General features: G+C 37.9%; 1 protein-coding gene across 1 annotated transcript in view; it reads left to right on the top strand.

Annotated features, from left to right (window-relative positions):
- Positions 1 to 27,003, top strand: part of LOC126419690 (tetratricopeptide repeat protein 28) — a 183,604-nt gene that overhangs the window by 137,100 nt on the left and 19,501 nt on the right. The window contains exons 20-23 of the mRNA XM_050086874.1: positions 4,903 to 5,130; positions 15,442 to 15,611; positions 19,108 to 19,299; positions 25,357 to 25,623. Coding sequence (XP_049942831.1) covers positions 4,903 to 5,130; positions 15,442 to 15,611; positions 19,108 to 19,299; positions 25,357 to 25,623 — 857 coding nt within the window. The remainder of the gene's footprint in view (positions 1 to 4,902; positions 5,131 to 15,441; positions 15,612 to 19,107; positions 19,300 to 25,356; positions 25,624 to 27,003) is intronic.

Here is a 27,003-nt window from a genome sequence, read left to right as displayed (position 1 = left end):
AGGGATGAAGTAGTGAAGGCAGCAGAGGATCAAGTAGATAAAAAGATGAGGGCTAATAGAAATCCTTGGCTAACAGAAGAAATATTGAATTTAATTGATGAAAGGAGAAAATATAAAAATGCAGTAAATGAAGCAGGCAAAAAGGAATACAAACGTCTCAAAAATGAGATTGACAGGAAGTGCAAAATGGCTAAGCAGGGATGGCTAGAGGACAAATGTAAGGATGTAGAGGCTTGTCTCACTAGGGGTAAGATAGATACAGCCTACCGGAAAATTAAAGAGACCTTTGGAGAGAAGAGAACCACTTGTATGAATATCAAGAGCTCAGATGGCAACCCAGTTCTAACAAGGGAACCTCCCCATCGCACCCCCCTCAGATTTAGTTATAAGTTGGCACAGTGGATAGGCCTTGAAAAACTGAACACAGATCAATTGAGAAAACAGGAAGAAGTTGTGTGGAACTGTGAAAAAATAAGCAAAATATACAAACTGAGTAGTTCATGGGAAGATAGGCAACATCAACTACGTTGAAAACTCAGGAGCGCCGTGGTCTCGTGGTAACGTGAGCAGCTGCGGAACGAAAGGTTGTTGGTTCAAATCTTCCCTCGAGTGAAAACTTTAATTTTTTATTTTCTGTTTATGTGACAAAATCTTATGTTTTCATCACTTTTTTGGGAGTGATTATCACATCCACAAGAAAACCTAAATCGGGCAAGGTAGACGTATCTTTTTACCCATTCGCCAAGTGTACAAGTTAGGTGGGTCGACAACATATTCCTGTCATGTGACGCACATGCCGTCACCAGTGTCGTATATAATATATCAGATGTGTTTTCCTGTGGAGGAATCGGTTGACCTATGACCTTGCGATAAAATGTTTTCGGTTCCGATTGGAGAGGCACGTCCTTTCGTCTACTAATCGCACGGTTTTGCATTGCGGTCGCAAAACACAGACACTAAACTTATTACAGTGAACAGAGACGTCAATGAACGAGCGGACAGATAATAACTATGCTAAAATAAAGAAAGTAAAATTTTCACTCGTGGGAAGACTTGAACCAAGTACCTTTCCTTCTGCAGCTGCTCACACTTCCACGGGACCATGGCACTTCTGAGCTCACGTTTTCCTTGATGTTGCCTATGTAGCCCATGGACTACTCAGTTTGTATATTTTGCTTATTTTTTCACAGTTCCACACAACTTCTTCCTGTTTTCTCAATTGATTTGTGTTCAGTTTATCTAGGCCTATCCACTGTGCCAAGTTATAACTAAATCTGAGGGGGGTGCGATAGGGAGGTTCCCTTGTAAGCAAAGAAGGGAAGGCAGAAAGGTGGAAGGAGTATATAGAGGATTTATACAAGGCCGATGTACTTGAGGACAATATTATGGAAATGAAAGAGGATGTAGATGAAGATGAAATGGGAGATAAGATACTGCGTGAAGAGTTTGACAGAGCACTGAAAGACCTGAGTCAAAACAAGGCCCCGGGAGTAGACAACATTCCATTAGAACTACTGATGGCCTTGGGAGAGTCAGTCATGACAAAACTATACTATCTGGTGAGCAAGATGTATGAGACAGGCGAAATACCCACAGACTTCAAGAAGAATATAATAATTCCAATCCCAAAGAAAGCAGGTGTTGACAGATGTGAAAATTACCGAACTATCAGTTTAGTAAGTCACAGCTGCAAAATACTAACACGAATTCTTTACAGACGAATGGAAAAACTGGTAGAAGCGGACCTCGGGGAAGATCAGTTTGGATTCCGTAGAAATGTTGGAACATGTGAGGCAATACTAACCTTACGACTTATATTAGAAGAAAGATTAAGAAAAGGCTAACCTACGTTTGTAGCATTTGTAGACTTAGAGAAAGCTTTTGACAACGTTAACTGGAATACTCTCTTTCAAATTCTGAAGGTGGCAGGGGTAAAATACAGGGAGTGAAAGGCTATTTACAATTTGTACAGAAACCAGATGGCAGTTATAAGAGTCGAGGGGCATGAAAGGGGAGCAGTGGTTGGGAAAGGAGTGAGACAGGGTTGTAGCCTCTCCCCGATGTTATTCAATCTGTATATTGAGCAAGCAGTAAAAGAAACAAAAGAAAAATTCGGAGTATGTATTAAAATCCATGGAGAAGAAATAAAAACTTTGAAGTTCGCCGATGACATTGTAATTCAGTCAGAGACAGCAAAGGACTTGGAAGAGCAGTTGAACGGAATGGACAGTGTCTTGAAAGGAGGATATAAGATGAACATCAACAAAAGCAAAACGAGGATAATGGAACGTAGTCAAATTAAATCGGGTGATGCTGAGGGGATTAGATTAGGAAATGAGACACTTAAAGTAGTAAAGGAGTTTTGCTATTTAGGGAGCAAAATAACTGATGATGGTCGAAGTAGAGAGGATATAAAATGTAACCTGGCAATGGCAAGGAAATCGTTTCTGAAGAAGAGAAATTTGTTAACATCGAGTATAGACTTAAGTGTCAGGAAGTCGTTTCTGAAAGTATTTGTATGGAGTGTAGCCATGTATGGAAGTGAAACATGGACGATAACCAGTTTGGACAAGAAGAGAATAGAAGCTTTCGAAATGTGGTGCTACAGAAGAATGCTGAAGATAAGATGGGTAGATCACGTAACTAATGAGGAGGTATTGAATAGGATTGGGGAGAAGAGAAGTTTGTGGCACAACTTGACAAGAAGAAGGGATCGGTTGGTAGGACATGTTTTGAGGCATCAAGGGATCACAAATTTAGCATTGGAGGGCAGCGTGGAGGGTAAAAATTGTAGAGGGAGACCAAGAGATGAATACACTAAGCAGATTCAGAAGGATGTAGGTTGCAGTAGGTACTGGGAGATGAAGAAGCTTGCACAGGATAGAGTAGCATGGAGAGCTGCATCAAACCAGTCTCAGGACTGAAGACCACAACAACAACATCATTTACGTGTTAGCAGGTGAGCTATTTATCATGTACCTACTTGTAACAATTTGTTTTAGTCCAAAAGTGACAAATGAAATTTTTGAGAAAAATAAAATTACTTATCTGCAATTCCTGAAACTAAGTTGGACAAAGAGTCTGGAATGGCAGTCTCAGAAGTGCAAATATTCTAAAAGGATAAGGCACTGGGCTCATAATTGGGAGCAACAGTGTTCAAACCCTCCTTTAGACTTTATGATTTAGGTTTTTTTAAACCACCTAAGTTGAATGTCAGGAATGGTTACTTAACCCTTTTGTGGCTACGGGCATACATGCATGGCCTGCAAGTAGAGCGCCCAGATGGTTACTGGCGTATATGTACGCCTGGTAGATAGAACAAGCAGATGGCTACAGGCATTCATATATGCCGAGCAGGTGGGTGGGCCTGACGGCTAAGGACATTCTTGTATGCCTGGGTGTGGGAGCAGATAATAGAATGGCAATTTGCTGTTGTCCAATGTTCAGAACTGCTGCCAACACTATCTTTTCTGTTCTTCTTCATAATATCACAAAGTGCTACAGTTTCCACTTGCTCCTGGTTGCTTTCTGCTTATGAGTTGCTTTAATAGGTACAATTTGATTTTCTGACCTACGCAAGACAAATGACACCAGCACATATAATCTGAAGGGGATGAATCATTCTAATGAACTGACATGTAAGATATTACAAAGTCCGAACAGTGCAGCAGATACGCGCAGTTTCTCGGCAGCACTCATGGCCACATGGTCAAGTAAATGTAGTCTGATTTCCTAATTTACATAGCACACATGATACAAATATATGTAATGTGAAAGGGCATGAATTCTCCCATAAAACTGCCACATCGTAAATTGCAAAAAACAAACAGCGCACCAAACTAATTGCAGTTTCTCAGTGGTACTCACTGCCTCGTGGAACAGAAGACATATAGGGTTCTGGCTGTCTTCGCTAGGAACTGACCACTTTAAAACTATTTATCTTGAAACATAGGTATCCAGAATAAACTTGTATCAGAAAGCTTGGATTAGTTTTGAAGTTCTCTTTCACAGTTATCAGGAACTGCAGCCATTGTGGCAGCACAATGTCATAAGATCTTGTAAAGAGTATTATTGAAGAGTAGTTCTGTGCACACTGGAACGTCCAATTAGCTGACAGTGGCCATAGCCTGCAGCAGACATTTTCATGTGTCAGGCTGCTGGTAGCGAGGTACGCCATAGGTTCATCCCTTTAGCTGGCCAGGCAGGCAGGACGCTTGGCCCTAGCAGATGTGAAAGAGCTAAAGGAGACAAAGGCTGATTTCTTTCACTGGCCGTTGTCTAATCCAATATTTTACTTGTTTTCTGTTTGCACTGTTATCACTAGGATATTAAAAACTAATTCCTTCTTTTTGTAAGTTATAAAATCCCAATTTTATTGAGTATGCCATCAGTAATTTTCTTTGGAGAAAATGTGTCAGTTTTACAGTTGTACTTTTTAGGTAATTACCATAATAAGTATAAAACATGATACACAGTCACCACTTTTGCTGCCTTTTGACCTGTGAATTTTTTTCTGAACCACTTAAAGGTCTGACGAACATATACATGTATCTTTCCATGTGCAATAAACAACTGATGTAGTGGCTGAACTTCCTGAACCAGAATTAGACCAAATTAGTAGTTTTTCATATAAATTCCTTATTCAGTAATCTTGAAGCCTTATGTAGAATAAGCATTACTCTTTGTTTATCATCACAGTAATGTTATATCTCAGATTCATTATAAATAATGGAAACTATTCTTTACATACCTAGTATAATAGGCTATGTTATATTAGTACAGAATGTTATTACTAGGTAATATTTTATACTTCTTGGGAATTGTGGTCCTTACCTTTCCTAATCTCTTAGTGTAACCGATGTATGCAGGAAATAACATTTCTGGCACAAACGACATTCACAGGCAGCAAAGGCCGTCGTGAACTGTTGCTGGTGCTGGAAGGTGAACTGTATTTGGTTCCATTCCCCGTTCTGAAGCCAGCCACAGAGGGGCCATGTGAATACTTGTGCGAGAGGTTCAGCCTGCTCGTAGTGCCATCACTCTCATCACTCCGTGCGTCCCAGCGGTCCTCCAGGGCACTCACAGCCAGCAAGGCCAGTCCGGCTGGTTCAACAGTCACTGCTGCACCTGGTGAGAGAGAAGAGTGACATTTGCCCAAAGACACACTGAGGAAATGCTACTAATTTCACAAAAATAAGTAAAGACAACTACTCAGTTGCAGATGACTGATTTGCGGCACTTAGAAATGCCTTTGCATTTTGCTTTGGGGCTACTGATCTTTTTCTGGTGTAATTCCACACAGAACTGTGAAGATACCTAAATGTGCACCTCTGCAGCCAAGGTAAAACTGACTGTTGTCTTTCCTTATTTTTGTTCATTGTTTCCATTGTAGAATTTCTGTTATTGTAATACTTTGTTTTTATGTATTTACTTTCACTATAGAAACCTAGTTTCCACTTCAAAGTTGTTAAATTCATAAAATTTATAATCTGCGTTTCAAACAGTTTTCAGCCCAGTCAGGTTAACTGTTTAGTGTATATTTTTCAGTGGAACAAAGATATTTTGTATAACAGAAAAGGTTCAGTTGTCTTGGTGTAAAGTAGTAAGGGCCCTTTTCGTTTTCAAATTATTGGGCACTTTCATAAGGATACTTTTCCACCAACACTGAACATAAGCACATGATCTTATCACCCTTCAAAGATAAAAGATTTATGTTTTGACATTGTAATTTGATTACATGTATATTTTTGTGAGAGACATGCAAATTGTTATTACTGGAGTTCATAGTAGAATAACTGATTACTGATAGCTGCAGTATGCTTGAATATCTGCGAAGAGATGGTATAGTTGCATTTTGTGGTGCATGTAGATACGATTTTCTTCTTTGATACCAATCTGAAAGTTATATAAAATTACCCACAACAGAGACTGCATCTTTCATCAAACAAAAAGTCACTGTTAAAGAACAAATTTAAGTGTGAATGCTCAGCTGATGAAATACAGAGGAGCCCACAAAAATCAGTGTGAAGGTTCAGTCAGTGAATTGGCCCCTTAGGGCCCATGCACCTAAGTACAGCCTGTGGTGCTAGGATACATTCAATCTTGCTTTCTGTCACATGGCCAGCATAGAGAAGAGGTTTGTGGGGCCAGCTGATAGTCACAAGTAGTGTGGCAGCCCTTGCATGTCAGTTTAAGAAACCTGGCTGCCCATGTAACTCAGTTGTAATGGAGACTGAATAAGTGTCAAATTGGACACAGGATAGAAAAATGTGGAAAAGGAAATGGAAGAAAGGTTGTGTCCAAGCATTAACAATGAAAAGTCATCATGCAAAAGCACTTGGGATGGAAAAGCACTAAGTGATAGTAGCTGGGCTGCAAGGTGGTCATGAAAATGCATGTAGCAGAAGGAAATCATCGCGTGGAACCGCATGGGAGGGAAAAATGTTGAGCACAAGCACTTGGGAAGGAAATTGATGATGCAAAAGCAGTGGTAAGATAATGTTGTGCGAAAGCACTGAGGGGGAGTGTGTTGAGCAGAAGCACATGGGGTAAAATATTGTTGAGTAGAACCACATTGGTCCAAAACTTGTTATGCAGTAACACTCGAGATAAACATTGGGTGTGTGGGAACACTTGGGAGAAATTAGGACATTGGGTGCTTAAATTAGGCATAGATAGGGAAATTGTATGACATGTCCAAGGATGAGGCACCAAAAGGAGCAAAAATTGGGGGTTGTGGAGTAGGAAGGGGCTGGGAAAGAAGGCACAATGAAGGATGTGTTTGGAAATGGGTTGAGGAAAGACCACATGATAGGGTCAAAGTATATGAAGAAATTGATACTACACCCAGAGTTGGAAACGGCAGTAGTGTAAGCCTGTGGTGGCAGACTTTGGTGGGGCTATGGGGACAGCTTCCGGAAGAGTCTGCTGTTTCGGTGATGCTGTCCACAGGGCACTACATTGTGCAAGAAGCAAGAGGCATTGTCAGTGGTGGCCGGATGTGATCAGCCCAGGTGGCACCCAGGGTACGTCAACTAGTTACCTCAGAGTCGTGAAGATACTAGCCCCCAATGCAGGTGCTGTGCCCAGAACCAGAAACTGTAGGAAAGTCAGGGAGGGAGCAACCTTGAGGGCAACTCCAACATCGTGGAAATATACATCAGGAAGTCCAGAAGGCACTGTTACATCTGCCAGTATTCACTCAGTAAAGAGCAGATAGGAGGTTGCTCCACTGCATTAGACATGCTGTAGCAGGTTTAAGATAAACTATCTCAAAATATCAGGATCCAAATGTATCAGGCTCAAACACTGAAGACTGGTGACAAAAGCTTGTGTCCAACAAAAGATCTGAAGTCACACAAATGAGAAGAGGCACACACAGAAACATCCACTGTATGTGAAGGAAGTCCGTGCAGAGTGAAGTTTCACAAAGACCACATCACCAACTGTTATGGGAGAAGAAACCAAAAGGTGGTGCAAGAACTACAAAACAACCAAAGGAGATGAAAGCACACACAAAACACTGTCTACCTGGGCTAGAAGCACACATGTAAGCACTGATTTGGAAGAAAAGCAAACAAATCACCGAACAGAAAAGGGTCCAGATAAAAAATGAACATGAAATTTATTTGAAGTAAGAGAACACAATGTTCCTTCTTGAAAGCAAGTCTTAAAACAACCACAAACAAAATAGTCTTGTGGTTCAAATGCAAAACATTGCTTCAGACAGAAGGCCTGGTAATGCAGAAAGAAAGAGTTTTGTCTTAAAGTTCTTAGCCCACCTTCATCTTCATCTACATCTACATGGATAGTCTGCAAATCACATTTAAGTGTCTGGCAGAGGGTTCATCGAACTACCTTCACAATTCTCTATTATTCCAATCTTGTATAGCGCGTGGAATGAATGAACACCTATATCTTTCCGTACAAGCTCTGATTTCCCTTATTTTATCGTGGTGATCATTCCTCCCTATGTAGGTCAGTGTCATCAAAATATTTTCGAATTCAGAGGAGAAAGTTTGTGATTGGAATTTCGTGAAAAGATTCCGTCGCAACGAAAAACACCTTTCTTTTAATGATGTCCAGCCCAAATCCTGTATAATTTCTGTGACACTCTCTCCCATATTTCGCGATAATACAAAACGTGCTGCCTTTCTCTGAACTTTTTCGATGTACTCCGTCAGTCCTATCTGGTAAGGATCCCACACTACGCAGCAGTATTCTAAAAGAGGACAGACAAGCGTAGTGTAGGCAGTCTCCTAAGTAGGTCTGTTACATTTTCTATGTGTCCTGCCAATAAAATGCAGTCTTTTGTTAACCTTCCCTACAACACTTTCTATGTGTTCCTTCCAATTTAAGTTGTTCATAATTGTAATACCTAGGTATTTAGTTAAATTTATGGCTTTTAGATTAGACTGATTTATCATGTAACCAAAGTTTAACATGTTCCTTTCAGCACTCATGCGGATGACCTCACATTTTTCGTTATTTAGGGTCAACTGCCACTTTTCACACTATTCACATATCTTTTCTAAATTGTTTTGCAGTTTGTTTTGATCTTCTGATGCCTTGTGCAGAATCAAAATCTGAGTTTTAAAATATAGATCCCAGTCCACTTCCATATAGATACAAAGTCCAAAAGGAACTAGATTGAATCACAAGTTCACTATGACACAGTTTCCAAGTTGTGAAGCCAAAGTAAAGGCAAAACTACACATATTACAAGTCCACAAATTAGTAAGTCTGGCAAAGACACTTTTTAACAACAAACACAGAAAATTACAAGTCTACAGATTTGTCACAACATTGGGGTGATGTCTTCTTCAGCAAGGCCACGTTGCAGGTTCTGAGACACAAAGGTAGGCTCAGATACCAATGATGGCACAGCAGTGGCTCTGGAGTGTGTTCTTAATTGAAGAAATGTATAAGCATTTGGCACCTGATCCAGGAAGCCCACCAGAATAAACTAGCCTCTCAGGACATGTGTGACAGCTGAAGAACAACTCTCAATGCCAATGTGGTATGTAATGTGGTTTGCACGCAGAGTAGACATTAGCCTACTGCAGTCAACATTTTCAGTTACTAATGTCAGTAGTGAGAAAGATTATGTGGAACTATTCAGACAATTTGCACTCTTTATTCCCTATTAGTTAATAATGTGCTGTTCTGTGAGACATAAAATGAAATATAGAATACATAAAACTATAGAGACAAGAGACAAGCAAGACAGTACACATTTCTTTAATCCTTAGGTCCTAGCATTTTTTTCTCTCTAATCTTGCTACAGCTTTACATGGCATGATTTCTTTTCTGTGAAAGAATCTATTACCTCATCAAAGTTCGTAAAATGCTGTGCTACATGAAAAATCGAAATGTTGCCGTCTAATACTGAAAAAACTGTTAATACAGTTAGTACCCAAGACTGGTGTGATTTCTCCATCTGATTACATCTATTTTGTCACTGTCTGCTAGATGAAACTAAATACGCCTGTCTAATATTGCAGCAATTGTAACACACACCAAATAAACGAAACTGTTTTGGCACAAATGGTCATTTTTATTGCATGACAGAATGTAATTCATGAAGTACCAGTATGAAATGCCTATTAGGCCTACTAAAAGCAAAAAGCCTTATGTTAGGAATAGTTTCACATTTCATTCATATGCTCCAGTTTCTCAAGCATGAGATCGGAAATAAGTAATAGTAGTACAAAATTTTTGTATAAATTTGGAATTGTCATATTCTTCCATAATTTGTGTGGTGTCCCAATTTCTTCTCTTTCCTCATCCTAACAAACAATATTGTCATCACTAATTCTGTAACTATTCCTGCCAGTGACAAGACTCATTCTCTAGTTGACTTCACTAAGCCTGCCACAATCACCGGTTTAGTTATCCTGTGTTTATTCCCCGGTTAGGAGTTATTACGCGTTCATACAATGTATTCCCTGTGCTATTCCCGGCTGCTAGCCAGGGACTGTACAACTGGCCATTACTAGTGTAGCGATCTGGCCAAAACTTTTCTGTCAAAATTTCATCTTCTTGGATACACCGAGAAGATAATACATAATTTTTGTTATCTGTTATTCCTGTGTGTCTTTTATTTCCACTCTGGTAGTCTGAATCTATGGATTTCACTAGTAATTATAACAAAGTTGATAATTTGAAAACAGCCAACCCCATAACAAACAGTGTTTGGCATTCACCCATTCGGCTTTATTCTGCTCAGATCATATAGCCCCATCCTCTTCTGTCTACAGGAAAGTTTATTTCTAGATGTGATTGGGATTCCTCTTGCAGAGACATCATGTACACTATGCACGCATTGAAAAATCAACTTATGTTTTATTCAGAAATCAACTTATAATGTGTTCAAAAATGTTAAACAATCTATAGGGGTGCATTTCAAAATTATATGAATAATCAATAGACCAACATGCGCAGGATGCTAGACACTCCAGAATAAACTTGGCTCCACCCCCCCCCCCCCCCCCCCTGTCCTGAAATTGCCAGGGCAGTTGCACTCCCCCACCCCCCACTCACCAGCTCCTAGATCCAAGTCTGTTCAGCACGCATGAGTCTGGCAGCTTGGGCACACCAGCAAAATTTTTCCAGGTAGCACTGGCTGCTCGCTGCTATTGCTTATACAGCTAACAACCACACTTCTGTATCCAGAAGCGGGAGAAGGTACTACTCATGCACGACTCAACTGCGCATACGGATGAGCCTGTTCGCAACAGCTCGAACAATCTAATATAAACATGAGGCCCACGAGAAAGACAGGCCGCTGCACGTACGTCACAAGGATAGGCCTGAGCTCGTGCGCTCGCTCACTCAACTCAGCAGACTAAATGCATTTCTAAACCTCCTAACTCGTGGTTAGGTGTTTATGTACTAACGAGAATTACATCTTGATATGATGCTTCATGCGGCTGATAATCATAACGGCACAATTTTAATTTTATTGTACCACAGTACAGCCGTAACAAATTATTAGTAGGCCTCTGGTCTTCCGATTGTTGGAGGGCTAATAAACAGTAAGACTTCATAATGGTGGATTCTAGTAAAAGTTGCAATTCTTGTTTGTACGTTAGTTACGAGTTAAGAGGTGTTGAAACACAGTGTGTCTGCTCAACTGAGTGAGCGAGAGAACTCAGGCCTACTTTCGTGATGTACGCACCATGGCCTCTCTTTCTCGTGGCACTCGATGTAAACATTTGTGACGTCACGCTCATCGGAGGCAATTTGTTGTTATGAAGCATTGCATAGTCTTCCTAAAGCGTTTGACACATTTTGTTGTTGGCTTGTATCAGTACTGTGTTTTGTTGTTGTATGTAGCGCATTTCCTTTGCAACTGAAATTTTATTTTCATTTTTTCCTCTCATTCATGTGTTATTGCTGGAGTATTATTCTGCAGTAGCGGGATACAGTAATATCCTCTGTTAGAGTATCAGTTCTTACCAACCAAAATTACAAAAATTTAACTGCAAACTAAAACAATGAAAAATTCCTGGAATTCTAAAAAAATCCCAGGTTTTTCCAGGTTTTCTCCTGGATGAAAAAACTCCCTGGTTTTTCTCGGATCTCCCAGTTGTCCCGGGTCGTATGCCCCTTGTTTATTCTTGATTTGTTCTCCTCGGTTTCGATGTAATGGCTGCTCGAGACCAAAAATTGGGCCCTTGTACATCCTCACAATAATAGGTCCTGGAACTACACATTGTTCGAAGTTTAATTTACAGAAATTAAAATTAAAACTTAACTCATTAAAGTAACTGAAAACATTGAAAAATTGGTTCTTTTTAACAGTTTCTTCTACTACAAGGATCAAGCCAAATTATTTGTTTAAATCATGAAATTAACATATATAGTTATGCAAACAATGCTTTTGACAAAACTGTTAATTACTTTGGAATTAATTAATGGCTAGTTTTGCTAACATGTTTCTGACTAGAGCCAAATAGATACTTCAAGCATTTACTAGCATTTCATGTACCAAATGTTTATAATTAGTACAGAATTTATATTTGTTTATAAGTCAACAATAGAACTTAAGTTACGAAACAATTATGGATTTCTCCCTATAACAAAACATACTAACTAGGAATAGTCGACATAAATTAGAAAATCAATTATATCCATAAAACTAAGCACAAAATTAGATCTGGTGTTACATTCTTTAAAACTGAGGGCCTGCCTTTCTCTTTTATGAAAATACCGATTACACTCACATATGTTAATGGTAATAAGTTAAAATTGAAAAAACGAATTTAAGTAGGCAGATGGCAAAACAAGAGGGGAAGTAAAAATATCCCAGCTTGCTTCATCACATCACCCCCTCGTTGGATTGACCAGACAGATATTGCAAATAGCTAACTGGGAAAGTCAGTGACCACAAGTGACCCCAGAAATTGAGTTTAAAATCCACACACAGAAAATTTTACATATGAAATCTTATCAAAAGCTACAGTACATATATTTGTTTAAATTTATACTTATATGAACTGGCCATATGAAAATCCCCATACAAAGTATTTACATACAGTGTATTGTCCATTTGCACAAAATATCCACAAGTTATACTTTTAACAAAAATTAAGGCATGTTCATCATAAGTGATGTCCTTTTTGGGTAAGTGAAGATTACATTTATAGATACATATCATTTGATACAAGTCCTGTCTTGCTTCAAATAATAAATCCTCCTGGGTTGCAATAAACAGAAAATTTCACTTTCTCAATGTTTAGTATTTTTCACAAGCAGTTTCACACTTTTAATGAGCTTTTTTACATTTTCTCACAAAGTTGTCCACACCTCAACAGGTCCAAGTGGTAGTTATTAAGGAAATGCACTGCTGTCGGTTCCCTTGGAGGTGGTTCTCCTCCACCACAGTACATGAAACAATTAGAAAAAATACCCTATTTTAGTACACTTACTTTTACTTCTGACTTAAGTATAGGAAAAAAATTGTTCAACACAATGGCAAATAGTAGTCATTACATCATAAATAAATACATTACATAGTCCTCTTAACATCACAATAATTATTATTAAAATTGACTATAGTATGAAAGGGGTGGACTAGAAAAAATTTTAAATCAAGTGCACATTACACTACAATACATTACTCTAATTCATAACTGTCCAAAACTGGTTAAACTTGAAAGATTTTGGTCTCTCTTCCATTTGCAAAATAGCAAAAACTCAAGATGTGCAGTAGCATAGATTTATTAATCATTACATTATGAAAAAAGAATAGAGTCAGTATCAAATAACTTAATTACCACTCAAATCAAAATTACGGGGATGGAAGTTGTACCAAATCATTGCCCCATTTCTCTACTCAACTCTGAGCACTACTCTCATTCCACCAGAAAATTAAATCCTCACAAAATCACACCAAATGTTTGACCTCTCAGAACTACTCACATCAGTCTAGCATCACTGTTACCAGTTAATCAGCAAAATTATTGTTCTTCGTGCCAGTATTACTACTTTAAGCTCATAATTCCTCAGAACACAAATAGAAGTTTTCAGATAACCTATAGATCCAATAATACAGCATTATATGACTTGTAACCCATTAAAAGAGTGCTCTTTTGGTTAAACACTCATTCCAAACTGCAGTGTCATGAATTGCATAATATAAACAGTACCCAATGTTGCCTAATTCGCAATTAGATCATCATTACAGTTGCACCTCATTTGTTTGTATACATTTCTCTTTTTCATTACTCAAGCATGTCAGTCAGCTCCATTATTTTACTTACATTTCTTACCTTGTTAGCTAGAGGAGTGCATTCTCAAAAAATATCCCTACTGCAGAGACAGGCTCCGTAACCATTAAGACCGTAACATTATTAATTGTTTTATTATTTTGTTATTGTATCATTATCTAATAAATAAACACCTGCTCTGCTTATCAAATGCAAAATTGACTCTACTGAAAAACACTCCACAGTAACAGATCCTTATGCTAAGGCAAACTTAACTTTCTTTACCGATCAGACAAAATTATCACTCAGAAAAACTATTATTTCACTGTATTCCATCAAATTGCTTGAGATTCTGGTCTGAAGGGAAATATACATACAAATCTTACTTATTCTTTCCACACACATTACAATGTTTAAAGTTGTAATTCCTTAATGTTAGAAGAGGCTGTACCATGACACACTTCTACAGGTAGATAGTTATTTCTATGTACTGATTGCACCGAACACAAAGACTTCTATTATACCACAATTAATATTAAGATCTCATATTTAAGATGGTTTTTGCTGCATATTGCCTCTGCTGCTTCACCAATGAGCTGATTACTTCAGATGTTAATCATCCTCCACACATGTTGACACCTTTCATTTTCTGTTTACCTTACCACCTTGTTTGGCCGAAATTCTTTAATCATGGAACCACTTTATTTTCTCCCACCTGCTTATGATTAAATTATTTATCACTAACACAACATAATATATATAAATAATATTGGAGAAACCTTTACTAAAATATTCTTATACTAAAGTATCCTACTACGCAAAATTACATGAAAGTCGAAGATAGTGTTTCTGATTTACATATAAACTACAAATAGTATAGGAGAAGAGTGTGACTGCCTCAGGAAATGTGCAAAATGACTCAGACAGCTGGAGTAAGCATTATCGCCACATAAATTTTTGTTTACAACAGAATATAGCTGGCTTTTTCCTTCTTCTTGGCTGGCTCATTATCTTTATCATCAGAAAAGTCTTCAACATTACAGAATAGACCTTCTTTGTCTACTTTGTCAGAATGAATGAGGTCATCATCTGTAATAAGCATCTTTTGTCCTAACATTTTGATGGTAGACAGATAAAGTTTTTTCTCCTATCACCACTGCATCTGCAGAAATTGTTCCCAATTATTCTGTGTCAATAAGATCCACTTCTTGAAGAAGACCATCACAGTACGCAGACAGTACTTTTAACTGATGTTTTGCAATTGCATTAAACATTGAATTGGGAGTCACCTCCATTTTTGCAGTAAAAATGTAAATTTTATGATTTTTTTAAAAATTGCAAATACACTTTCTTGCTACATTATCAAGGTCTCCCCACTATGCAAGTTAGCTGCCAAACCGGGCCAGTCTCTGTGTCTGCAGGACGAAGCATTCAGGTGCAAAGCAGTTTTGGGTTCCTTACCCAATTACAGGTATAAGGGGTCTCATAAATCGTGACAAGTTTACATTTTCAGGAAAACTTTTGCTCATTTATGTATCTGTCCTAATGGACTACTATAAGTGTACAAAGTTTGAAGTAAATCCGTGATCTGAATGTTGTGGCCTCCTCTTGTCAGCTGTAAAGAAACTGTCGATTCCCTCATATTTTCTAGCAGTTACTTTTATCTCGTTTGATTTTAAGTTTCCAGCAGCTTTTTCTGGATGAGTTCTCATATGCCACTGTGTTACAGGTATGGACCAGACACAGCAGAGCACCAACATGTCAGCACTGGTGGTGGGAAATCCAAGACTTCCTGGCTCAGTCACTGAGCAGTGGGGTTGGAGTGACATTCCGTATGCTGAGCAGGAAGCTGCCATGGTGGCGGAGATGTTACAGGCAAAGGCTTTGGTTGGGGCACAGGTATACTCTTGATTTCTAGCAAACTTTTAGTTTAACAGCATTAGTAATAATTTTCAGAAATGACAAATATGCACTGTGTGACACTTTTATTTTTGCTGTAAAATATTATAAAAGGAATTTTGTTTAATCTCAGTTCCTGAGTGACTCAAACCATTGTATAGGATAGCTATGAGGTGTATATGAAAATTAAGCTCACTTCAGCTACACTATGTGATCAAAAGTATTTGGACACCCCCAAAAACATACATTTTTCATATTAGGTGCATTGTGCTGCTCCCTACTGCCAGGTATTCCATATCAGCAACCTCAGTAGTCATTAGACATCGTGAGAGAGGAGAATGGGGCACTCCGGGGAACTCACGGACTTCAAACATGGTCAGGTGATCTGGGTGTCACATGCGTCATACTTCTGTACGTGATATTTCCACACTCCTAAACACCCCTAGGTCCACTTTTTCCCATGTGATAGTATAGTAGAAACGTGAAGGGACACATACAGGCCGAACTTATCTGTTGACTGACAGAGACCACCGACAGTTGAAGAGGTTTGTAATGTGTGATAGGCAGACATCTGCCCAGACCATCACACAGGAATTCCAAACTGCATCAGGATCCACTGCAAGTACTATGAAAGTTAGGCGGGAGGTGAGAAAACTTGGATTTCATGGTCAAGCGACTGCTCATAAGCCACACATCAAGCTGGTAAATACCAAACAACGCCTCACTTGGTGTAAGGAGCGTAAACATTGGGTGATTGAACAGTGGAAAAGTGTTGTGTGGAGTGATGTATCACGTAACACAATGTGGCGATCCGATGGCAAGGTGTGGGTATGGCCAATGCCCAGTTAATGTTATCTGCCAGCGCTTGTAGTGCCAACAGTAAAATTCGGAGGCAGCGGTGTTATGGTGTGGTCATGTTTTTCATGGAGGGGGCTTGCACCTCTTATTGTTTTGATGGCACTATCACAGCACAGGCCTACATTGATGTTTTAAGCACTTTGTTGCTTCCCACTGTTAAATAGAAATTCGGGGATGGCAACTGCATCTCAACACGATCGAGCACCTGTTCATAATGCACGGCCTGTGGCAAAGTGGTTACTCGACAATAACATCCTTGTGATAGACACAGAGTCCTGCACAGAGTCCTGAATGAATCCTATAGAACACCTTTGGGATGTTTTGGAATGCCAACTTCATGCCAGGCCTCACCGACTGACATCGATACCTGTCCTCAGTGCAGCACTCCGTGAAGAATGGGCTGCCATTCCCCAAGAAACCTTCCAGCACCTGATTGAATATATGCCTGTGAGAGTGGAAGCTGTCATCAAGATTAAGGGTGGGTCAACATTGTATTGAATTCCAGCATTACCGATGGAGGGTGCCACGAACTTGTAAGTCATTTTCAGCCAGGTGTCCGGATACTTTTGATCACATAGTGTATAAATAAAATACCAGAATAGTTAAAGTAGTTTTATAAAAAAACTAATAAAATCACATGTTTGTGTAATCACCATTCAGAATTAAATACTTGTCATATTTCTTTATGAGTTAACAAATTGCCTTTGAATGAAATTTGGCCACCTGCAGTTTTGGAACCAAATGAGAACCATGACTTATTACTTTCAGTACAGTACAAATTTTGCAATGAATGTCAGCAGTTTTGAGAGTCATCAGAAACAGGATGTGTTGCAGATCAAATTGCCCATTTTGATCTAAATGTTGTGCATCTTTTGATAAAAGGCATTTTGTATTAATTACACTGTTTTGCAGTTCTCCATGTCTTTCTTCTTTTTTCTTCTTAACATTGGAGAGACAACCCAATTATTCTGAGATTGTAAGATTATATATCCTATCTTCATCTGTTATTTTCATAAATGTGATGATTTCACTTGAGATGTTAGTGTATTTGAAGTAAAAGAATCCCCAGAACAACTCTTCAACAAAATAACTATGAAAGAACCATTTTTTCAACCAAGCAGAAGCAAACTAATAATACACTCACTCCCAGAAGTGCTTTCAGAACCAAAGGCTATATCAGTCAGCAAAAGAGGAAAAAGCTGTGAAGAATCTTAATTATTAAAGAATCAGGTAACTGTGCTTCCTGGGTCAAGGGAGAGACATTTGGAAAGGATATGAGAGAGTTAATACTTTCTTGATATACTGTTACTGTTGTATTGTACTGGACTTATACATAAGGCAGTATCTCTGTAGATTCAGAAGAAAAACACATGGATGGAATTAGTATTTCAATTTATAAATAAAATAAAGAGACTGAAATCTATATGAAGAATAAAAAAAGAACTGGTGTAACATAATGGAAATATGGCACATTATGTACTATGTTGGTTTTCTTTAAGCAGCTTATGATTCAGTTGTCCAAATTTCCATGAATGTTCTTTTCTAGTGAACCACCCTTCTCTTACTAGTTGAAAAAGAATTATAACTCATTGTATTCAATGATGACATATTAGTTGGAACAAAGGCCTTGGTTCGGTGTTCACTGGTAATGACACTGGAAAGAATGACATATATATTTACTGGCGAGTGTCATCAACTGCCATAACTGAGATAGTTGAAGTATGTTATTGTAGTGGCAATTGCTGTGCCAGTAACCAGCTTGATCTCTGATAATAGCACAAATTTTCATAATCAGTGTTTGGCTGGCAGAGAGATGATACTGGTGTCTTACTGTTTGTGGCTAACAGACTGTTTGTCAGTGCCCTGTGTTATGTTAAGAATCTCTCTACAGTCTCTCGTGGGATGAGGACAGATAGCACTGTAGGTGGTAAGCTGTCTGCCATGTGGAGGCCTTAAACATAATGGACACTCTTTGTGTTATACAGGAAGAGCAGTCTGTGTGCTAGCAATAGCCTTCACATAATCCCACCCCGTCCCCCATCTCTTCATCATCCCCTCTATAGAAATATAACTACCCTCTATTGAGGCCCCATTAGTCACCTGTGCTACACAGATAATTTAAGACACTTGATACAGGAGCTGCTGAGAAAGGCACAAGTGGGCAATGACACACACAGGAGTATTATTTTCTCTTGCCATGGCTAGAGACTTGTTGACAAGTGATTTTTTCATTTAAATGGGATTTTGCTTTAAACATAACATGAAGCAAAGTCTGGATACTTTTTAAGTAAATACACAAAATTATTTTTCAATATTTTTTATCACAGTTAATAGAGCACATTTTCAACATAATTTTGTATTGTATAGTTATATTTTGTGTGTGTGTTGCATTAACTTGCAGTGGGTCTCATTGGTTCATCGGCTGTGTGTTGTATATGTTTCAGAGTTATTAGTATTGTTGAGCAGGATGTACACATGTTTTCAATTGAATATTTGTGAATTTTTACAGCAAGAAACAAGAATTATCAATACCTTTGTTTAATGATGCTAATACAGAGACAATATCTCCACACATGGAGCTTTTTCAGTATACAGTCTCTATGCCAAATAAAGATGAAATTAATTAATTATTTTACAGGCTAGCAAGGAAGCAGTATTACGACAGATCGGTGAAGCTGAATGTGTACATCTGGCTACGCATGTGTCCTGGAAGTTGTCAGCTATTGTACTCTCTCCAGGAGATGTGGTTGACTCACAACAGCCAAAGAGGTACTTTGCCACTGCAGGATCTGATCCTGGACATGAGCAGGGAGATGAAGAGGGATCAGAGGTATTGACTAGTTTACTACTTTTACAGAAGTCATCTCTAGCCACTTAATATTGCAGGAGTCTAATTCACAATTATAAAAAGGTGTTATTGACTGTTTGTTAGTTATGCTTTATGTGAAAATTGTTGCTCATTTTGGATAAAAGAAATGTTACATTTAAGTGGAAGTCGATGATTTATGACACTTAGTTCTTTCACAGGAAAATGTCAAAAATGCATTGTTAGAACCTTTACAATATCAATAATATTTATTTGTGTACTCTAGAGATCACTGGGTGGTCATGCCTTGGATGATTTTGTTATTATATAGATCATATATTCTATTTATCAAACATAAATAAGTAGCCAGCTTATAATATTACTTCACTTTTTCTTTTAGAAACTAATAATCTCAATGGAACATGAAAGCAACTCATGAATGTTGTGACATACAAAAGTGCAAGCAAATATAAATTATATATTGGCCTGTACAATGACATCTTTCCAGATAATTTCAAAAATTCTTGTTATCACCTTGTGTCCATTAATATTGTAGTTGTGATCCAGGTTCCCTCCAGACATTTTGATTTAAACTTTTCAGTCAAACTTTAGATGTTCTGTAACACAAAGCCTTGGGTAATTGCTTTCCTTATGTTAGCAAAGTTCAAAAATATCATTTAATTTTATTGCAATGAAGAACAAGAAAAGACCTTAGACTACTTTTAAAAAATCTGTGCTCTCTCACTTTCTCCCTCTTTCTCTCTCTCTTTCTCTCTCTCTTACACTCAAATATCAGGTGTCATCCTATGCATATTATTCATGAAGGAAAATCCTAGTGACCTCCCATTTTGAAACTAAAGGTAAATGACCTTTTTTGGTACACAACATTTAAAAAATGAAAATTTACTATTTTGGTAGCCCATGTGCATTAAAGACATGCAGCTATACTCTGCAAACTACTGTGAAGAGCATGGCAGAGGGTATGTCCCATTGTACCAATCATTAGCAGTTTCTTCTGTTTCATTCACATATTCAGATCACGTACAACACTAAGTGCATTTCAGTTCAGACTGACGTGATTGAAGGATTCTTCATTTTAATTAATGTTTCTTTGTTTGTCCCATATGCATTCATATGCCATTAATTTTACAATTGGTTCATGAGTTGTTGCAAGAAATGTGTGTATTTAATATATTTTAGCAGTAGTTCATGTGGTTTCGGTGTGCGAATGTGAGCACAAGACATAATTGAATTGAATTATATGCAAATAGTAACATTTCAGTTCTGTTTGATGTAACAAGTGGTGTTGATTATGAAATTCCAATTGCTGACTGTCATTACCTATTAGATATCATGTTTTCTTTTCTTTTTCAAAGTGAATTTGTAATAGTCATCACAAAGCATCAATTTCACTGTGAAATCAGTAATGCCACCCAAAAGACAAGTGACTGGTCAATTTAAATGACGTGCATGAAAGAAAATGTTAGAAACAGATGAACAATGGGAAGTAAGACTTGAAATCATTCAAATACACACTGCTCAAACCCATTCATGTAAAACGGATGAACAATGGGAATCAAGAATGGAAATGACTTGAATACACAATGCTCAAGCCTGTTCATCTGGAACAGTCAAGCAATAGGAAGTAAGACTGTATACCATTTTAGTATGTACTGATAAGTTCGGATGAACATTGCAAACTGATTTACAGCTTGCTGCATTCCAGTACAATGATAATATTTTCATTACATGCAGTCTTCATCCAAGTGTGTGTAGTGGATAAATGGATGAAGTATCCATGTATTGTAGTGCTCTCAAATTTAAGAATGAAAACCAGGTATGTGCCAGAATTATATTCGATACTTGAGCCATTCAGCCATTCGTATCAAGTGACACAAGCCAGTCAAAACATTTCTAGACAAACATATGCAAGTACAACTCATTTTTCCAAATGACATTGCTCAGTGCAACAAATATTGTGCTTGAATAATACACGACAACATTCAAAGTGCAAGGGCAAACTTATCATTGTGCAAGACCGGTTCTACCACTGCTGAATACAGATCACAAATATCTTAAAATTTATTTCTTGAGAAAACATTGACGAACAGTTTAGGCAGCATTATTGATTCAATATGAAAACGAAAAAAAAAAAAAAAAAAAAAAAATGGAAAAAATTGTGTTGGATCTCAAACTTTATTCAATGAACATGATAGATTAATTCGATTATTCAGAACTGTCCCAGAACAAATAGCAGCTGATGATTGCACAAAGTAGTAGTTAGAACAGACAAAACACCTGTCAGCTAACATGAAAGACAGGACATGCACCAACAATTGATCAAGTGATGATCATTATAACTGGTGAAGAATTTAACTTGTGATATAATTTTTCATCATAGAAGTGGCGAGTTCGAGTCTCAGAAACACATCACTCATACTGTAGATTGCAGTATCCAGTTTTAATTTGGCAAGGAATGGTGGATATCATTTCAAAATCAAATTGAGAAGTCTGCAAACAGATGAGAGGAAATAAATACTGTGTGCATATCGACTGATGATTTATAAAAACACTGAAAACCATATCTTGAGATCTTGACAATTGTTCCATCCATCAATACACTTTCAATATATATGTGAAAATTGAAACTGAACAACTCCAGACTTATTTGAAGTTATCACCAGAAACATGATTCATGGTCCACATTGCGTGTTCAACAAAAGTTCACCATGAATCTGATGTGAAATGTATATCATGATACCCAAGAGTTGTATTGCTGAGACATATACTGGCAATGGCAGACATCAACTGTATCATTGATGAGCAACTGAAGATCATCACTTGAAAGTATGAAGTAATGATGCTGAAGTCGATAATTGTTGGATTGTATCATGTTCATGATTACTCATGAAAACGTACAACAAAGCACACATCACTATTGAGTACTGTAGTGTAATGAAATTGCAAATATGTCAACAAAGGAATGATATGGCGACTTTTAGAGTGGGAAATGCAACAGAATCTAGCAGTGTAATTGACCAGTATCAACTGGGATATTACATCATTAGCAGCAATGAAGCAGTATGGTGTTTGTTTGTTAGGTTTTTTTTCAGTCTGTAAACAACATGTACCAGTTGTTCATTTGGCAGTGCACTTTGGAAATGGATGGTACATGTACTTCACAATAGAAAATCTATGTGCGAGAGCATTGTACCCACCATCAACAATGTTAACTGCAATTTTCTCATTGTGCAGACATGATATGTTTCCTGGGATGCTACTTTACTCTGAAGTACCAACATACTACACATAGAATGGATCAGCGAACAATGCCAAATTAATCTGCAAACAATGTATTCAGTCATGATTTGCAATGAGAAACAGACTTTGATGTCAAGAAATTGGATACATTTGTTCAAATGAACCTTTTGAAACTGATCCCAGAACAGCACATAGCTTATGACAGGATTATGGGTTGTATTTCTAGATGCACCCGGAGATATAGGCAAAACTTTTCTCATTTTCCTTACTTTGGCAACTATACGATCATGATAAATTATTGCACAGGCTAGTGCATCATTTGGAATTGTGGTGTCTCCTTTGGATGGTGGCAGACAGTGCATTCAGCGCTGAAATTTCCATTGAATAGCCAGACCACAGACACACCAACAAGCAATCTCAACAAAAATTATGGAATGGCTAAAATACTGCTATAATGTCAACTCATTGTATGGGATGAATGTCCTATGGTGCGCAAAAAAGTATTGAAACCACTTCGTCGTACCCTCAGATATTTGAGAGAAAATGAAAAGTTCTTCTATGGCAAACTACTTTTACTCTCTGGTGAGTTTCGACAAACTTTACCAGTATAACTCTTTCAGTAGCCTTTGGTGAACTTAATGCATGTCTAAAATTGTCAGTTTTTTGACAACACATACAGAAATTAACTTTGAAGACCAGTATGCATGTATGAAGACCAGTATGCATGTACAACTACAACATGACACTCCATATCCCATAAAAATAATTTTGGATTTTGTGAATGGCAAAATAGCCAATGAACCCACATAATGCATTACATTGCAAACAAACTTCTCTAAAATCACAGCAACCACAGACAACTTGATTCAAAAAGTTACTCCAAAAAATCACACAGAACTACAAAAAACATCAATGACTTAGTACACTTGCTGTATTAGCAACCAAAAACAACTATGTTAATGCCATTCAGCATTCAGAATGAATTATCAGTGGAAGCAAAAATATATCAGTCTATCTATACATCAATGAATCAGGATTAAGTTGTCCGTTATCCAGCTGAATTCTTGAATGTACTTGATTTGCCAGGCATGCTGCCACAAGTTTTAGTATTGGAAATTGGGATGCATATCATTCTTCTCGGAAACATAAATCCACCACAACTTTGCAGTGGTACCAGACTTTCAGTGAAAAAGACAATGAACAGTGCCACCAAAGTTAAAATTTTAAATTTACAGGAAAAGACATACTGTTACTACACATCCCAATTCTGAAAAATATGTCATTTGAATTCAAATGATTGTAGCATTCAGAGTGACTTGCATTTGCAATGACAATCAACAATGCACAGGAACAATTACTACAAGTGTGGACTAAATTTGACAAATCCATGCTTCTCCCATGGTCAGCTGTAAGTGGTTAACTCAAGCATTGGAAAACATTGTGATTTATTCACATTTGCACCAGACGGAGACAAAAATTGTATATCCAAAAGCAGCAGAATTTAAATACAAACACTTTGTTTCTGTGGTTGGCATTGCAACACATGCTGGGTACTTGGCTAGTAGAAGTATAATTGTTAGTTGTCTCACACATAACATTGCCCATGTGTTCTCTTAATGGATAGTAGCTGCCCATATTATATTGTTTGGTGTTTTTTATCTGTAAGATGTAATTTTTTCAAATTAAAATTGAAAAGTCTGAGAAAATTAGATGCACCTTTCATATCAAAGTTTGTATGCTCCTGTGAGTTGGACTGACTTGATGTTCAGCTCTCTGTATTTGTAGAAATACTGTTAGTTGCTCTTTCTTCTTTGATGCTAAAAATATTAAGGAGAGACTATGTAAAACAGTAACATACTTAAATAACAATGAATTTAACAAGGCCAGTATACCATTTCCCCTCCTGCATTTAGTTTTGTTTCAAATTGAAGATTTATAAGTCACCCTTGAACTCAGATTTGTTGTTGTTTTTTTTGCTACCCATTATGGAAATCCAGTATGCTTGGTAAGTATAAAGATTTGAATATAAGCGAAAAAAAATATTTACAGCATTTATAAATGTAAAGACTTAGAAATATTACTAAATTATTAGGTAATATTATATTTTGACAACTACTGAACTCGAATACATTATCTCACCACCACCCCAACAATGAAGTTTTTAATCTGGCCACTGATCTTTGATGAACTGTGTTTGATTCTCATCTGTAATAGGAGAGATATTTATATAGTAGTCCAATTATTGCCGAGGTTTCATCAGTGTCTGTCCCTCCACTTCCAGCTTTATCAGAACAGTAAAGCTGCATTGCCAGTGCCATTTGGAACTATACTAGTAGCAGCTGTGGCCACATCTGCTAGCATACTTTAATGTTGTCGTAGAAGTTCCAGCTATCAGACATTCAACTTACAAAAAGGTGTTCCAATAACATTTCATTTTTAATATAGTCATTTCCTGGCATAATGACACAATCTCAACCAATAAATAATAGTGAAATGGTTTTATAGAGAATGAATGAGACCTTTTATAGACAAAGTAGTAGGAGGCAAGAAGGCACACTAAAAGAAAATAGTTACTTCTTTGTTATCAAACTTTCTTCCATCTTAAAAGCAAAAGGTTGTTTATATATGTAGACACACATTTCCAGTATTCCTTGGATGAGTGGCTGCCTTGATTGTCAGTTATTACCTTTGTTACACCATCCAGAAATGTCCATTATCACAATAAATGTTTAAGATGTCTGTAAAGACTATTAGCAACTAAGAGCAATACTGAAAAAACTGCATTGTCACAAAGCTTTTATCAAAAACCCAATGTGTCAGGTGTCGAGCACTACGGAGTTGCCGGCGCCCAGCGAGTTCCTGCTCACGGCGGCAGACCTGCTGCAGCTGCGGCTGTCCGCCCGGCTGGTCGTGGTGAGCAGCAGCCACACGAGGGACCACCATGGCTGGGCAAGTGCTGACGGTGTGGTCGGCCTGACCAGGGCGCTGCTCGCTGCAGGCGCTCAATGTGTCTTGGTCTCACTCTGGCCCGTGCCGGACACGGCAGCACGCCTCCTACTCAGAGCTTTCTACTCTGCTCTCTTGCAGGTGTGCATTCCAAAAAATACTTTTGATCTAATGATTGTATACATGATAGAAATTATTATGTTAAATGTAATGATGTATTGTGAATGATTCACTTCCTATTGACTGTCACCATTTTTGTCAGTCCTGGATATGAATGAAATATGTAAATGTATGATTAACTACCAAAATGTGTTATTACCACATCCTAAGAGTCTTCATCCCCTTGGCTGCAATGTACAGAGTGGACAAGAAGTCCCCCTGTCACCTTGTATCAAATGCTAATTGATTTTATTTGTTTTAGTGCAAGTATTTACTTACATATTAAGTGTTCAGTACATCTATATTTTCCCCCTCATGCTGTAAATATATTTCCATATTCTTCTTGACATATTTTTGAGCATGTCAGGTGTAGTAGTGTGAAATGCATGCTCAGCAGCATTGAGCAATTCTTCATTTGTAGCATAATGACATGCCTTAATGATGCCCCGTAACAAAGTACCAGGTATGGTGAGGTCAGGACTACTTGGTGGCCATTTCAAGGGTGCTGGTATTGCTGATGAACCATGACACATCCACCATCCTGGAAACCATTCATTTAGGAACCATGCACTGTAAGAGCGTAGTGAGGAGGTGCTCCATCTTGCTGCAGCCATAAGTGTTCTGGGAGGCCCGTTTCCTCAAGCTGAAGCATTAACCATGTTTGCAACATGTAAATAATTTGCACCATTCTGAGTCTCTTAAAAAAAATATGGTCTAAGCAGATGTTGTGATGTCATCCTTGCCCATATCATTTGTGAGTGAGATCCCTTTTTAACTCAACTGTGTGATGATAATTCTCTTTGGCTCAAACGACGAAATTTGTAGCATGTGACCTTGGCATGGTTCACTGCATTTGGAAATTGAGTTAACAAAGCATTAACTCGTTTACAAACGTCAGTTTAAAAGGTCTGACCTTAAGGTCTTTTTTCATGTGTTGCCCTTGGTATACCGAGTTCTGAAGCATGTTTATGTGCTAACTTCATAGGAGATTGTTAAATCAAAGCAGAGACTCCGACTCATTTTTCCTCTTGTGCCTTCTTCCTTCCACTCCGTGGTTTGTAATTAACACTACCAAAAGTAAAAGCTCATCTTTCTCAATCCAGAAATGTTGCCTTCCATGTATCATCGTCAGCTGTGTGTTATCATTCATGCACCCACACAGTTGTCATTAACTGCTCCTCAATAGTGTAACTATGACCACTCACATTTGCCACAGCTACAAATTAAAACTTGACTGCAACTGTGAAAACATGTAAACACGAATTCCAACGGATTCCAACAATCGATAGCAAGTAATATTGCTACCATCCTGAATAGTAACATTTTATACTAAACAGGGGTTACAGTGGTATGGGGACTTCT

Source organism: Schistocerca serialis, chromosome 9 (assembly GCF_023864345.2).
Source record: "Schistocerca serialis cubense isolate TAMUIC-IGC-003099 chromosome 9, iqSchSeri2.2, whole genome shotgun sequence".
NCBI lineage: Eukaryota > Metazoa > Arthropoda > Insecta > Orthoptera > Acrididae > Schistocerca > Schistocerca serialis.
The sequence above is the reverse complement of the archived record's forward strand: the minus strand, read 5'-3'. Positions and strand labels throughout refer to the sequence as shown.